The 13,253-nt window shown below is 37.3% G+C and overlaps 1 protein-coding gene across 1 annotated transcript in view; it reads left to right on the top strand.

Annotated features, from left to right (window-relative positions):
- PPP3CA (protein phosphatase 3 catalytic subunit alpha) overlaps nt 1–13,253 on the top strand; it is a 169,738-nt gene that overhangs the window by 127,351 nt on the left and 29,134 nt on the right. Inside the window, exons 4-8 of the mRNA XM_041424476.1 lie at nt 140–251; nt 1,452–1,597; nt 3,526–3,665; nt 10,137–10,214; nt 12,026–12,120. Coding sequence (XP_041280410.1) covers nt 140–251; nt 1,452–1,597; nt 3,526–3,665; nt 10,137–10,214; nt 12,026–12,120 — 571 coding nt within the window. The remainder of the gene's footprint in view (nt 1–139; nt 252–1,451; nt 1,598–3,525; nt 3,666–10,136; nt 10,215–12,025; nt 12,121–13,253) is intronic.

Below are 13,253 nucleotides of genomic sequence, written 5' to 3'. Positions count from 1 at the left end.
AAGTTAATCAGTTGAAAATAAATGCTTTGTACAGATTGCTTTTACTTTTTTTTTACTAGTTTTTTGTGATGGAGGGGAATGTAAATTAATTATGTCATTAATTATGAATTCTAATTTTCTTTCTTGTTCTGATTCACAGTGTGTGCTGTACTTGTGGGCCTTGAAAATCCTTTACCCCAAAACACTGTTTTTACTTCGTGGGAACCATGAATGTAGACATTTAACAGAGTATTTCACATTTAAGCAAGAATGTAAGTCTATCTTACCTTTCTCCTCTTAGCTCCTTTTTCAGCAACTTAATTTGTTATTTTTCAGATATTTGATACTGGTTCACTATTAATAAATTTTCATGTACTTTTCATGTTAACTGCCATTAATTTTAAATGCTAGTCCCTGTTTCCTGAGGGGGCAGTCACCTCTCAGTGGTGTGGCATGGAAGGGCTTGGACCCCCCAGATTTGAGCGTGGGAGCATCCTGGGGCCGCTGTGGGTCCATCTGGGCCTGGGTGCTCTCGGAGAGCATGAACCGCTGCTGATGCTTCTGGCAGCAGCTGGGGGTTTGCTGCCCCACACAGCAGCCTGGCAGGCAAAACCTGCTGCCACACCAGCCCTGGCACCTGGGACGGGTTCCTGACTGCTAGTTAAGGAGGACCTCATCTCACTGGGTCTATCTCATGGAGCAGCAGAAAAATGCAAGGAATTTTTATTTTGTTTTTCCTTTAGGTATAGCATTTTCACATTTATTCTGTGTGAAAAGCTTAAACTTTTCAATATGCTCTTTTGATATGAATTCCTTTCTGTGTTGCAAGAAAGGATGCAGTGACACATAAAAGCTTATTAGATATAGACCTTTACCTGCACAATGAAGCTTTTTTTTTCCTTGTGACACTGTGAGATGAAACTATTGCCATAAGTCTGTGTTTTCTTTTTACACTGGGGATAAAGGAAATGTTAATTGGCTTGAAGGCTTCATGGTTTACTGAGTTTAATATGCATATTGGTAAATTAACATTTCAGCTTCATTATTCCACCTCGTTCATTTCATAATGGCATTTCTGTAGATAATTAATTATAAGGGACTGGGCTAAAGTTCTGACTATTTGATAGAGAGTATATTGAGTGATAATGATGATAACCATTCAGCACATGTTTTAAGGCTTGCTCTACAGATTTCATACTGAGTAGAAATGGTAGACTGTAATGGTATATTCAGTTATTTATTTACAGTTTTTTAGAAAAAAATATGAAAAATTTTTATTAATTTCACCTCAGAACAGGAAGAATTTTTGCAGCAGTGGATTCCTGAAGATATTTTTGTATTAAGCAAAAGTTTGGGTACAGTCCTCAATACTGGATAGACTAGTGAGAGGAAAAAGTTTGAGACATTAAGCATAATCCTTTTTCCTCTTAAATATTGATGGTGCTTTCTGTTACTATCTTAATTTTTAAAAGGTAAAATCAAATATTCAGAACGTGTATATGATGCCTGCATGGATGCCTTCGACTGCCTTCCCTTGGCTGCTCTGATGAACCAACAATTCCTGTGTGTACATGGTGGCTTGTCTCCAGAGATCAACACCTTAGATGACATCAGAAAAGTAAGTCTTGGAGGTATTACCTGTTAGCACAATGCAAGCCCCATCTGACAACTCCTTGTGCCTTCTTTAGTGTTCTGTGCTTTCTTGGAGAAGATAAAAAAGAGCTCTAGAAGAACATCACAATATACAAAGATGTAACAAAAAAGGCTCATATGATTGCAATGAATATAGTTGGTATTTTTTTTAAATAGTCAAGAGCTTCATTCTTAATAGGTCCCGCCATATTTTTAATAGTTCTGCGTTTGAGTGCCCGGTAGATGGTCTAATTGAGGCTGAATAAGTTCATGTTTGCTGGACCCTTATGTTCTGAAAAGTTTCTCAGAAATCTCACGGAAGTTCAGAGAACAATTGTCAGACAGCTTCTTCACATAACCCAGTGTTACTGCATGTTATCAAGGATTAATTTTTTATTCATATATTTTGTTGAAGAGATCTCAGTTGATATTTCTAGGAAGAACTATTTAAACCATTCATTCTTAGTGTTCCCAGAAAAAAAATCCTTCTTGTTTGCTGTTTGAGGCTTGCAAATATGGATATCTATTTCTAAGCTTTCAGGTTAGTGAAAGGTAATTTATATTCTGAGGTTAATTTGTAGTCTACTAAGAAACAAATATGGTTAAAAGAAAAAAAAAAAAACAAACAAATTGAGCCAGTAATTAGCTCAATATATTAACTGCGCTTTAAAAAATTACTGAATGCAAAGTTATGTTTCTGAGGTAAAGGTTCACTGTCTCAGTAAACAAAAATACTCTGCGTAAAAATTAGCTGGCTCTGCAACAGCATAATGGCAGAGTGAAGTTGTTTAGCTCTCAAATTCTAGATTAGGCTCATTAACACCTTCCCTTCCCCCTGCCCAACCCTGCAGGTTTATTTATCTTTGGCAATCAGCAGAAATTGGGTTTGCATATTTATGAATTTTTGTTTAATTTAAATGAATTGTAATTACATAAGCATTAATCGGAGGGGGCTGAAATAAGAAGTGTAGATAGGCTGTGAACATGTCAAGATGAGAATGCAAAGGCAAAATTGTAGAGGTCTCTTACTAAAACTTTTGAGTGTTGAAAGCTTACAAAACCAATTTGTTCTCTTTGAAAATTTTTTTTTGAGGGGAGAAGGTATCTACTAGCTACTGAATCTTTTACTTAATCTTTCTGGTCAAAATAGAGAATATTTCAGACTGCAAGCCTTATTCATACCCCATCTTAACAGGGCTGTTCTCACATGAAAGAACTCTTGAGATAACACATGATGTTGTTACATTAAAGAGTTCTTGTAGGAGAATACTGATTTTTATTATTTTATTATTTTGCTGTACTTCATCTTATTTGTGTATGATTCTATGTAATTTGACATTTTGTATACCCATAGGAAGACCAAAAAGAGAAGTTTTTAGCTTCTTAATTAGGGTTGAGGTTATGGGAGCAACAGGAATGTCATGCCAACATGCTGTAATGCAGACATATTGTCTTGATATTTAGATAAAATTTTTTGTGAAAATGTACACAAATCTAAATGGGAACTTGCTTTGAAATAACTACTGTACTTTCTTGAGGTGCCCCACTTCCATAAATTGAATGTTCTAAGGTTTGAAAAGTTGTGAAATACAGAAATACTGTATTCTCCCTTGTCCACGGGAATGCTTGCAAAAGCCAGTAGACAGGCAAAAGAAGATCAAACAAAAATTCATGTAGAATGGGAATCCACTGTATCTCTTAATTTTCAGTAAGATCTGTTCCTTGTATCCCCATCAATGTTTGCAAGGAGTGTTTTGCTGTTACTCAAACTCCATTGCTTTAAAGTTGAAGAACAGATTGCTCTGAGTCTCTTGTTCACTTGCTCATGGAGTGAAAAATAGTAATTTTGCTTCAATGTTTCTGTGATACATAGTTGAAAGAAGTTAGTATTTCTTTGTCTCCTATTTTTCTTAGTTAGATCGATTCAAGGAACCACCTGCATACGGACCTATGTGTGACATCCTGTGGTCAGACCCATTGGAGGACTTCGGAAATGAGAAGACTCAGGAACACTTTACTCACAACACAGTCAGGGGGTGCTCGTACTTCTACAGGTGATTATTACTACTTTGAATAGATTTCTGTTGGTGAACTGCTGCTGGTTTTGCAGTATAAATGTTTGCTTGAACTTTGTGGCACTACTTAGGTCATGAGGCCTTTTTTTCTGCAGGCTGGCCTTGTTTTCAGAAAAATTCATGCTTGTTTTATTTGAATCTCTTCTGCCACATTGGGGAAACTTTAAGTCCCTTAATTTTATTCACCAAAGCCTGTGTATTTTGCCTCTGTTTTTGTAAGTTAGAGAAGGAATGTGTCACTTTTAAAAACGGGTATGTAACTGCATTTCTAGTGTGAAAATTAAAACTTAATTTCCGATGAAAGATGCCAGCACTGAAAAACTGATTAGCTATTGTTCTGCAGGGTAAATAAAAAGTGTGATTTCCCCCACAGAGATACTTTTTTTTCTCTCAGTTTGATCAAACTTTTTTTTGTTGTTGTTATTTGTTTGGAAGCAATTCTTCTCAAGAAATTCAGTATTTGAAGAACATTTGTAAAATGGGACTTAGCAATACCTGAAATGCAGAAAAGTGCCTGTAATATTCCTGCAGAAACATGTATGTACCTTGCTGACAGTGTGGGCATTTTAAGGAGTTTGGGCTTTTTTTTTATTGGGGTAGTTAAGAACAACATACAAGGGTACCAGTGTAGCAAAACTAGGAGGGGAGGAGGTTAAATGGCAAGATGAGCAATGTATTCAGTGAAATATTAATTACAAAAACATTTTTGTTCAGGAGAAATGTGAAGATGATATTGAAATGTTAAGAGGTTGTTGAACTTTTTGAAGTGAAGCAGTTTGCTTCAGCCCATGCTAGTTACACACAAATCTAAGTTTTCTCAGCAAACTCAGAGGAAGGGAGGAATCCAGCTCTTTCACTTGCCTTAGAAAATCTCTCCTTGAATACTGTAGCTGTTTAGTAATGTGTCCAAAGTAATTCAGCGGCATCCACCAGCAAGCAGGTGACGGAGCCGCTGGAATCAACCTCCTCATTGGTAACATTATCAGGAAGGTGGCAGATGGTTAGATGTTCAGAAATGACATTTCTGGCTCCCTTCTCGGAGCCCTGTTGCTGCAGTGTGGGGCCAGTGGAGAGCTGAGCAGTTGGCTCTGCAGCCCGGGCTGCTTGGTCCCGCCTCCAGTGGGCAACTCCATGGCCACACTCGGGTCTGTGACACCTGGGAGGTGCTCAGTGGATGTGTTTGGGCTCATCACGAAAGGGAGGCACACTGCTGCAAACAATTGATCAGTGCAGAAATGGGCTATGACTGAGGAGTAAAATCATTGCTTATCCTCTCAGCAGTAGCGGCAAATGCTGGAGTGTACCTGTGACTCCCAGGATCTGCACACACAGGGAGTAATGGTGATTTCCACTCATGAATAGCCTGGCACACATGGCTTGTGCTTAAATGCAGAGCTGCTTATATACTGGAAGAAGTTCTAGATTTTAGGTTGGGGTTTTTTTCTAGAGGTCTGCTCCATACAGTTGCCATAAAAAATCCTTAATACGTCTATCAGTTTCCTCCAGAAAATGTATCAGACCTAGTCTGTGTCCTGACACATATTCAGAAAAGTGTATTTTTAGGAAAAGAGGAACTATTCTGAAGACAACTTATTATCAGGTCGTGTGAGTGACATAACTGCTTGATGATTCAGTCAGAGGGCTAGCTTGGAACCATGTTTTCTGAGTTTATATAAAGGGAAGCATTCCTTTTAAAAGAAGTACCTAGTTGCGCTGGAAGATGACTAATTGCTTGCCTAATGATAATACCTGGTAGAAAAGGTATCCATCAGTGTGGAATGTGTAATTTTCCTTGCCTTTTCTAGTTATCCTGAGTAAAGGAACAAATTTCCCTGAACAGGCTTGTAAAGGAAGGGCTGAATTGCTCAGTTCTCCTTCAAGAACGCCCATTAATGGAATGACTGTGTTTATTACTCACTAATTAAAATTTCTTAAGTTTCTTCAGTCATTTCCAGAATGGGAAGTTAAAAGATAGCAATGAGAATTTTGAATGAAGGTCAGGAAGATTTCAGTCATGCCTGTTCATAAGTAAAAGAATTTCTATATGAAAATCAATTGTAGGAAGTATCTGTAATAAATAACTTTTATTTATCAGAGATATTCTTTATAATGACAAGTTGCAAGTTACTTTGCTCTGACTTAAAGTTATTTCCTAATACAAAAATGCTGTGAGGAAAATAGCAGTAATGTGGCTTTCTAACTGTGCATGCACCATGTTAACTGGACCTTCCATCTCAGAAGTGCAGGAAATTCTCTGCATTCAGCCAAAACCCATTTGTGAAATGTTGGGCCGTTTCTATGAGAAAGTATAAAGACTGTAGCTTACAGCAGTCTGACAAGCTTCTCATTGCTTTTCTTACATGATCACTCTCACACAGCCTATTGAATTTCAAACTGATCCAGTAGCTCTTCAAGAAACGCCCCTTTATGTAAGCGTTCTTGAAACTGCTTTGGTTAGTTGTAAAATGTCAGATCTTGAAACCATAGGCATAACCTGTCATTTAGAGATGTAAAGAATAGTCTGATTTTTCAGAAGTGCTCAGAGTCAACACTTAGTGCACACCTTTAGCATCTAGAAGCATTTTGTACTGTGGATTGTCAAAATAGCACAATGCCAGAGTAAAACATTAACTGTGGAATATAAGGAATTAATGAAAATATATTAAAATATATACTATATGTATTTATAGAAATATTATATTTATATATATATTTATATATATAAATATATATATAAAGTTTCTGTGTCTTAAAGAGAACAAAAAGTGATAGGGATAGGGTTTCATTTTCTCTCTCTGAATTTTAAAATTGTATGTCCTTTGTAGTCTTGGTCATGTTTTATGTAATTTTGTGAAAAAGTATAAATAATTAGTGGAATGCTGGTTGTTTAAATTGTTCTTTTATTATGAGTTAAGCTTTTCTTTCATCCACACCCAAAGTAATGTTGTGTTCAGAGTATATTATAAACAAGAGGGAATTAATTTGTCCCAGAGTGATATTAGACCCACAGGCACACAGTTTTTCAGCTGATCCAACTGGTAAAGAAGTTTTCCTGTTTACCAGATTATCTAGTTCTTGCCTTGAATTTTTCTAACAAATATTTATTTGCACTTTGCAATTTGTCCTGATCTTGCCAATTAACCCTTTACACTTCTTTCATAAGCTAGTGGTACAGAAACTCTCAGGCAGATTTGTAAGAAACAGGTTGGACACCAGGAAGAACTTCTTCACTGAAGGGGTGGTCAGGCGTTGGAATGACTGCCCAGGGATGTGGTGGAGTTAGTTTCCCTGGAGGTGTTCAAGAAACACTTTCCAGCCTTAGATAGCAGTGAAATGGTTCAACCTTACAGATACTCCAGGCTAGAGTAATAATTTTGGCCCTACAAGCACATGATTTCAGTGATGTACTTGACATGCAAGTTAAGTTTGTCAGTATGCAGTGATTAAAGAAATATCTGCTGAAAGCTTTTGAAGACTGTAGTGTCTTTCAGCTCAGGGTGGGAGGTACAGTTGTATGAATTATTTATTTGTTTGTTTGGTTTTAGTAATAGCATCTTAAACCGATTCCTTTTGCCACTTTTCTACTCTTCTTTCTCCCAGACCAGGAGCTTTTTGCTGCCCTCACATTGTCTGCCCAGATGTACTGGTAGAATTGCTTGTGTGCTCCATCAGGCCTGGGAAAGCATCCAGTTTTGAAAGAAGGACTCTGCAAAAAAAGATGTGTTTATTTGTTCTAATGCAGTTTCCTGTTCCACTTCCCAGTGCAGCTCTGCAGACAGAACAGCTAAGAGCAAGCAAAAGCTGGTGGACAGGGATGTTCTGAGAGTTGCTTAGGACAGCACAGCAACAAAGCATTTGCCTTTGGAGACTCAAGTGTGATGCCAATGGATTTTGCAGAAAACCTGTTTTATATGTGCATGTAATGATACAGAAGCTTTCGGACTAAATTTGAAAGCTCTCTTTTGAAAGAAGTGCTTATGCCTCTCTTTTTATGGCATGATGAGGGATATTAAAAAAATTGTCAATTTCATCTGCTTTTTCCAGTTATTGGTAGAAAAACAATTTGAAAACATTTGCCATTTTGAGTCATGTTAGCAAAGTATTGCTTCTCTTTTAAAACTGCCAGAAGTAATCAGATATCATGCAAAAGAGACCTCAGAACTAGTAAACTATGCATGAGGCATGTTAATGAAAGAAGATGCCCAAGTAGGGAATATCACAGTCACGTACTCCACGGGGAATAACATCTCCCTAGCTTAGCAGAGGGGTGTTTTGTTTTCTCTGTGAGTCACCGCTCCTCCGTGATTCAGCATGACACATGAAGGCAGGAGGCTGGATTGCTCTGGAAGAGCCTGTTGCGTGGGGGATTTCTGTTTGTTTGTTTTCCCCTCTTGGCCAACTGCTTTATTTCTGGCTCATCTGAGTTACAGTCTAGGCTCTGCAAAGCAGGGCAAGGAGGAGAGTGTTTCTGGAAGAGTAGCGCTCTGAAAAACTGGTAGGGAATTTGAGTGCAAGTCAGTCACTTTAATAAAAAAGATTAGAAAAAAGATTTCCAAGCAGAAGTCATTTCTGTAAAAGTTTGTTTCTAATGACTTCTGCCATAATGTCTGTTTTGTTGGCTCTTTGTAGGACTTCTTGTTTTTACCTGCTTTTTGGTACATATAGTTTTGTATTAAGGAATATTGTTTAATCTAAAGCAAACATACTAAGGAAATGCTGGGTAGCATACGTAATAGCTGCAAATGATGCAAAGTTTGCTGCTCCCCAGCTTCTGCTTCAACAAACAGCTCAAGAAAAATGCCTGCAAGTTGCTTTATCATTTTCAAAATAAAATATCCTGATGGACTGCTCATGGGTTGTGGTGGTCTGGGTAATAGGGCAGCTGGCACACTGAAGGTCCCATGCTATTCACTTGTAAGAAAAGAAGGCAGGCAGATTCTTTTTTTGTAAATTTGCATGGAACACTGTGTGACACCTCTGCCTTTGTAGGTGTGGGCCCTGTAGAATCAGCCAAATTCTGCTAGTAGAACTCTTATTTTCCACAGATTTATGAAGAACAAGATAATTAAGCAATAAAAAACCCCACCACTTTTGTACTTGAAATGGAAAGAAGAACCTATCACATCTATTTAGGAGCGTTTTTTACCACTTCATTATGTCTTCTTTAAAAGCAGTACTTAACACTGCATGAAAAGAATACTATGGAGGAAAAAAATGTAATAGCCATTTTGAGCAGCTGCACTGATAATGAACATAATCAACTGTCTATCAGATTTTTGTGATAGACCCCAGTTTTCAGAAGTTAATGTAAAATTTCTAAACAAAATGTACCATAAGTCTGCATTTAGTCACAATTAATTATGAAAAGAAATGTATGCAAATCAGTTCTCATTTGCCAGTGGTTTGAATGGCAGCCTGTCAGCATTTGAGATCACTGCAGTTGCCAAAACGTTACCCCACGTAATTTGGGAATTGAAATTGTTTTATAATGGCAGTCTTTTTAGACAATTCCAAATACCAGACCTGCATCTGAGAATACATGCTAGGTGGCTCAAGTCCAGAAACAGCAATACAGCATTGCACTGGGTTTGTAGCTTCTAGCTGTAAATGACATTTCAGCTTCAAAATACTCAGGAAGGTTTGGAAGCCAGTAGCATCATTTCTCTTCTTAAACTAAAGGAAGATGGTGGATTAGACTGGGGGAGAGGGGTGTGTAAGTTTTCATTTTTTTCATGCATGAAATTTAGAAACTGATGGGGCTGTTAACTGATTGCAAGTAGGCTCTTAAGGTGAAACCATGCCCAGGACAGCAGTTTTTTGTATACTGTATAGTTGAGATTTTTTAGTTTTTTATCTTGCTCAGTATGTTTAGCTCAGACATATTCAGTGAACACATTTTTGGGGTTTCAAAAGTCACAGGATTTTAAGTTGCCAAGGGGAAAGATAATTTGTTTATCAAGGAGATAAAGTTCAGGAAGATAAACATCCCTTCAAACATCCCAGTTTGAAGATTGATTTGCCTTTCTTCTTTCTGTCTCTTTCCCTCTCTTTCCACTTAACCACCTTATTTTCTGGTGTCCACAAGCAGCCACTGCATGCAGTAGTCAGTGGGTGAAGTTTTCTGTTACGAGTAACTGTTGTATTGCATTTTGCTTTTTTGGAATACATTAAATCTTAGATGAATAAAAGAAAGTACCTTCTTTCTGACAAGCCATTGGCTGATTGTTGTTATGTAATGAATTGCAGTTTCTAGCATTCCTTTCCAAGCAGTTATGGGGTGGGATTTATAAAGACACTGCTGGTGATGTTGTCTCTACTGAAATCTGCCTGCAGAGCAGGTGCTAATTTCATGAATGATGCATGTTTTATGAGACATTTTTTGAAAGCTAGAGCTCTGTGTGCTGCTTCTGATAACGCCATAACAGGTGCTATTACTTTTTTTTCTAACAGTTACCCTGCTGTATGTGAATTCCTACAGCACAATAACTTGTTATCTATACTCCGAGCTCATGAAGCCCAGGATGCTGGGTAAGTATGTGTGGAGAGGGGGCAATAATAATCATTATGTAAAATGGCCTACCATTCCCAGATAGAGCACAAAAAGGAAGAGCAGATGAGTGAGAATGAATTGGAATATATAAGTTGCAACAGCTCTTACTTTTTGCTAATGCTACAAAAATACACACTGGCATTACTATGTCTTTTACATTATTATTAGTGAGTTACAAGATTTAATGAATTCTTATATATGCCACTTACTTAGCCTTAGTGATTTTAACTGATAGAAAATGACCAAAATTTTTTTCATGCCAAACAATGCCAGACATGGAAAGAAAAATAAATTCATTTCCGAAGAAGGTTTGCAAATGTGCCAGAGTGTTTTGACACACTGATTGCCATGATGCCAGAGAAGTGATTTGGCTGACAAAGGCCAGAACTGCCATCTTCTAGGACTTTCTCAGCTACCTGAAACTTTCAGGCCTAGTGGTTTTATACTTCATTAAAAAAAAAATTGTGGAACTCTATAGGCACATAAATTTTTCTGCAGGAGTATCATTAATGATTTCAGGAAGTCTAAGGCATTGAATGCAAAAACAGTCCAGGTCAAGCATCAGGTGGTGTTGATGGTTCCCCATGAAACTATCATCGTTATAAAGGTAGAATTTTTTGTGCTGCTTTAAAAAATTACTTTAAAAATTCCTTTTATTTGAAATGTACCGTACTTGTGAGATATTGATGAAGGATTGGAATCTGAATGAATAGCTTTGCATATCATGCCTAAACTATTATTATTATTATTGTGTTTGTTTGGAGGTAGAAACTTTAGCCAACTTGAACAGCAATGAAAGATTAATTAGTGGCATTGTAGGAATAAGGTCAATATTCACTATGCATGTTAAAAGCTATTCTGAATGTTTGAATTGTCATGACTTCCAAATGGTAATGCAATTAAAAGCAAGCTATTACTATGCCACAAATACATAGCATGAAATACGCAGGGGTAATGAAATTTCATTTTTCTTGTATTGTTTTTCAGTAAAGAGTGAAAAATAACATCTTGTGGAAGAGATTTCATTGAAACTATTCAGCAGTTTCAGTGCAATATTTGAAGATGTTTGTTAAATTCTTAGGTTTCTTGTAGCTGAGGACTAAAGAGCAGTGTTGGGTGTACTTGTGTCCAAGTACTGTTTGGTTGTTTTCCTTCCAATTACTTGCAGGTTTAGTGCTTGACTGATTATTTGTTGGTCCAATAAGCCTTGTATTTTTCATGAGGCAGTAAGGTTAGGTAATGAAAACATGCAGACATCAATAAACTGGCTGATAGAGTGAATAAGATTAGACACAGCACTGAAAGTATCAGATGACCCATTTCTCTTCCCTTCTCACCCCTTCCATGTCCCCTAGCCTTGCCATGGCTTCTGTGCCTGGAGAGGGCAGGCAGCAGCAGGGTCATGGGGGCACCCACTTCCCTTCTTGGCAGGACCCTCCAAGGCACTGCTGGTGCTTGCTTCGCCCACAATGCCCCAGAGGGGAAGTCTGGCAATGTCCTGGGCACTGGGCAAATTCACAACAAAACCCACCTCTGGCTCACTCAATTTCAGACAGAGACACAGCTTTCAAGCATGGATCCCTGGGCATGTCAAATAATTTTAATGAGAAAGTCTGCAGGAATACTTCTTTCCTGTGGCTTTTAAATAGCTCATGTGCGTGTTTTTCAGTCTTGGCATGTGTTAACAGCCAGAGCCCTCATGTACTAGGCATTTTTTGCACTGTATGTGGTCAGTGACAAGTATCCATTCAACACTGGGTAGTAATTAGTATCTTCTCTTTCTTCTTAGGTATCGTATGTACAGGAAAAGCCAAACAACAGGCTTCCCTTCGCTAATCACAATTTTTTCAGCACCAAACTATCTAGATGTATACAATAACAAAGGTAAGAATTTAATTCCTGTTCATGTACAGTAGCCTGTACTTCTGTTTACTTGAATATTGGTGTCTTTTCATTCCTGTATTTATCAGTTAATGCCCATTTTCTTCCTCTTTTATTAGTTCATGCCCATTCCACTTATTATATAATACAAACCTAATTAAATTTTTACAGGCAGATGTATGCCTCTGAACATAATGGTGTATTTTAATATGCCTTAGGATATTTCTGTATTTTGACTGCAAGTGATTAAGTAAATATTACACGGGAAGCAAAACTTAAAGCAGCTCTATTAATGAAGTATATTAAGAAATGCTCTGGGTGAGATGTTTAGAGCCTAGTGTTCCTTATAATTAATTATCTGTTCCTTGCTTCTTTCCAATAAAATTGTTGGAGTTTGCATGTACAAACTGTCTAGCCAGTTAAACTATGACAGGCCATGAGTGGATAAAGCATGGGGTGGATGTCTGAGTTCCTTTACATTTTGGGGTTTTTAATCCTTGACCACTGAAATGCAGAAAATTAAATAAAAATAGCCAAAAAGGTAAAAAGGTTACTACAGAAATAAGAGTCACTGGTCACTGTATAAAGGCTCCACTGAATACAAGTCTCTGCAGCTTCTCTGAATTTATTCATTTATTGCATTCCCGGAAATCTCTCATGAACTGGAAAAAAGAATCATGTTTCTAAAAATAAATTTTTCTAATAAACCTGTCCTCCTGTGTCTTGAAATGAGTAGTATTATTTACTTTCTCCTAGTCTCCCTAATGATAAAATTATTTGTGTTTCTCTGTGTACAAAGTAAAATAATTCTTTCTCAATTATATTCATGAAAGTTGCTCCCTTGCAAAGAGATCAGTTTCTCTTGTGAAGGGATATTTTTAATCTGGATGCTTGTTTGCAGAAGAAGCAAGCAATACTTCTTTTTAAACTTGCAAAAGAAAGCTTTCTTCAGGCATCGTTTTACAAAATTTATAATCTAAAAGCTTTTATGCCATGAACTCTATTCAAGGGAAGGAAACACTTCACTGCTAGATAATGGGGTTTGTACACCTCAGATTTCTCAATATGCCTGTTAACTTGTGGAAAAATTAATATGTTATTCTGCAAAACCATTCAAGCAGAACTGTCAGTAACTA

Source organism: Onychostruthus taczanowskii, unplaced genomic scaffold (genome assembly GCF_017590055.1).
Source record: "Onychostruthus taczanowskii isolate IOZ18803 unplaced genomic scaffold, ASM1759005v1 scaffold82, whole genome shotgun sequence".
Lineage (NCBI taxonomy): Eukaryota > Metazoa > Chordata > Aves > Passeriformes > Passeridae > Onychostruthus > Onychostruthus taczanowskii.
This window is presented reverse-complemented; position numbering and strand designations above follow the sequence as displayed.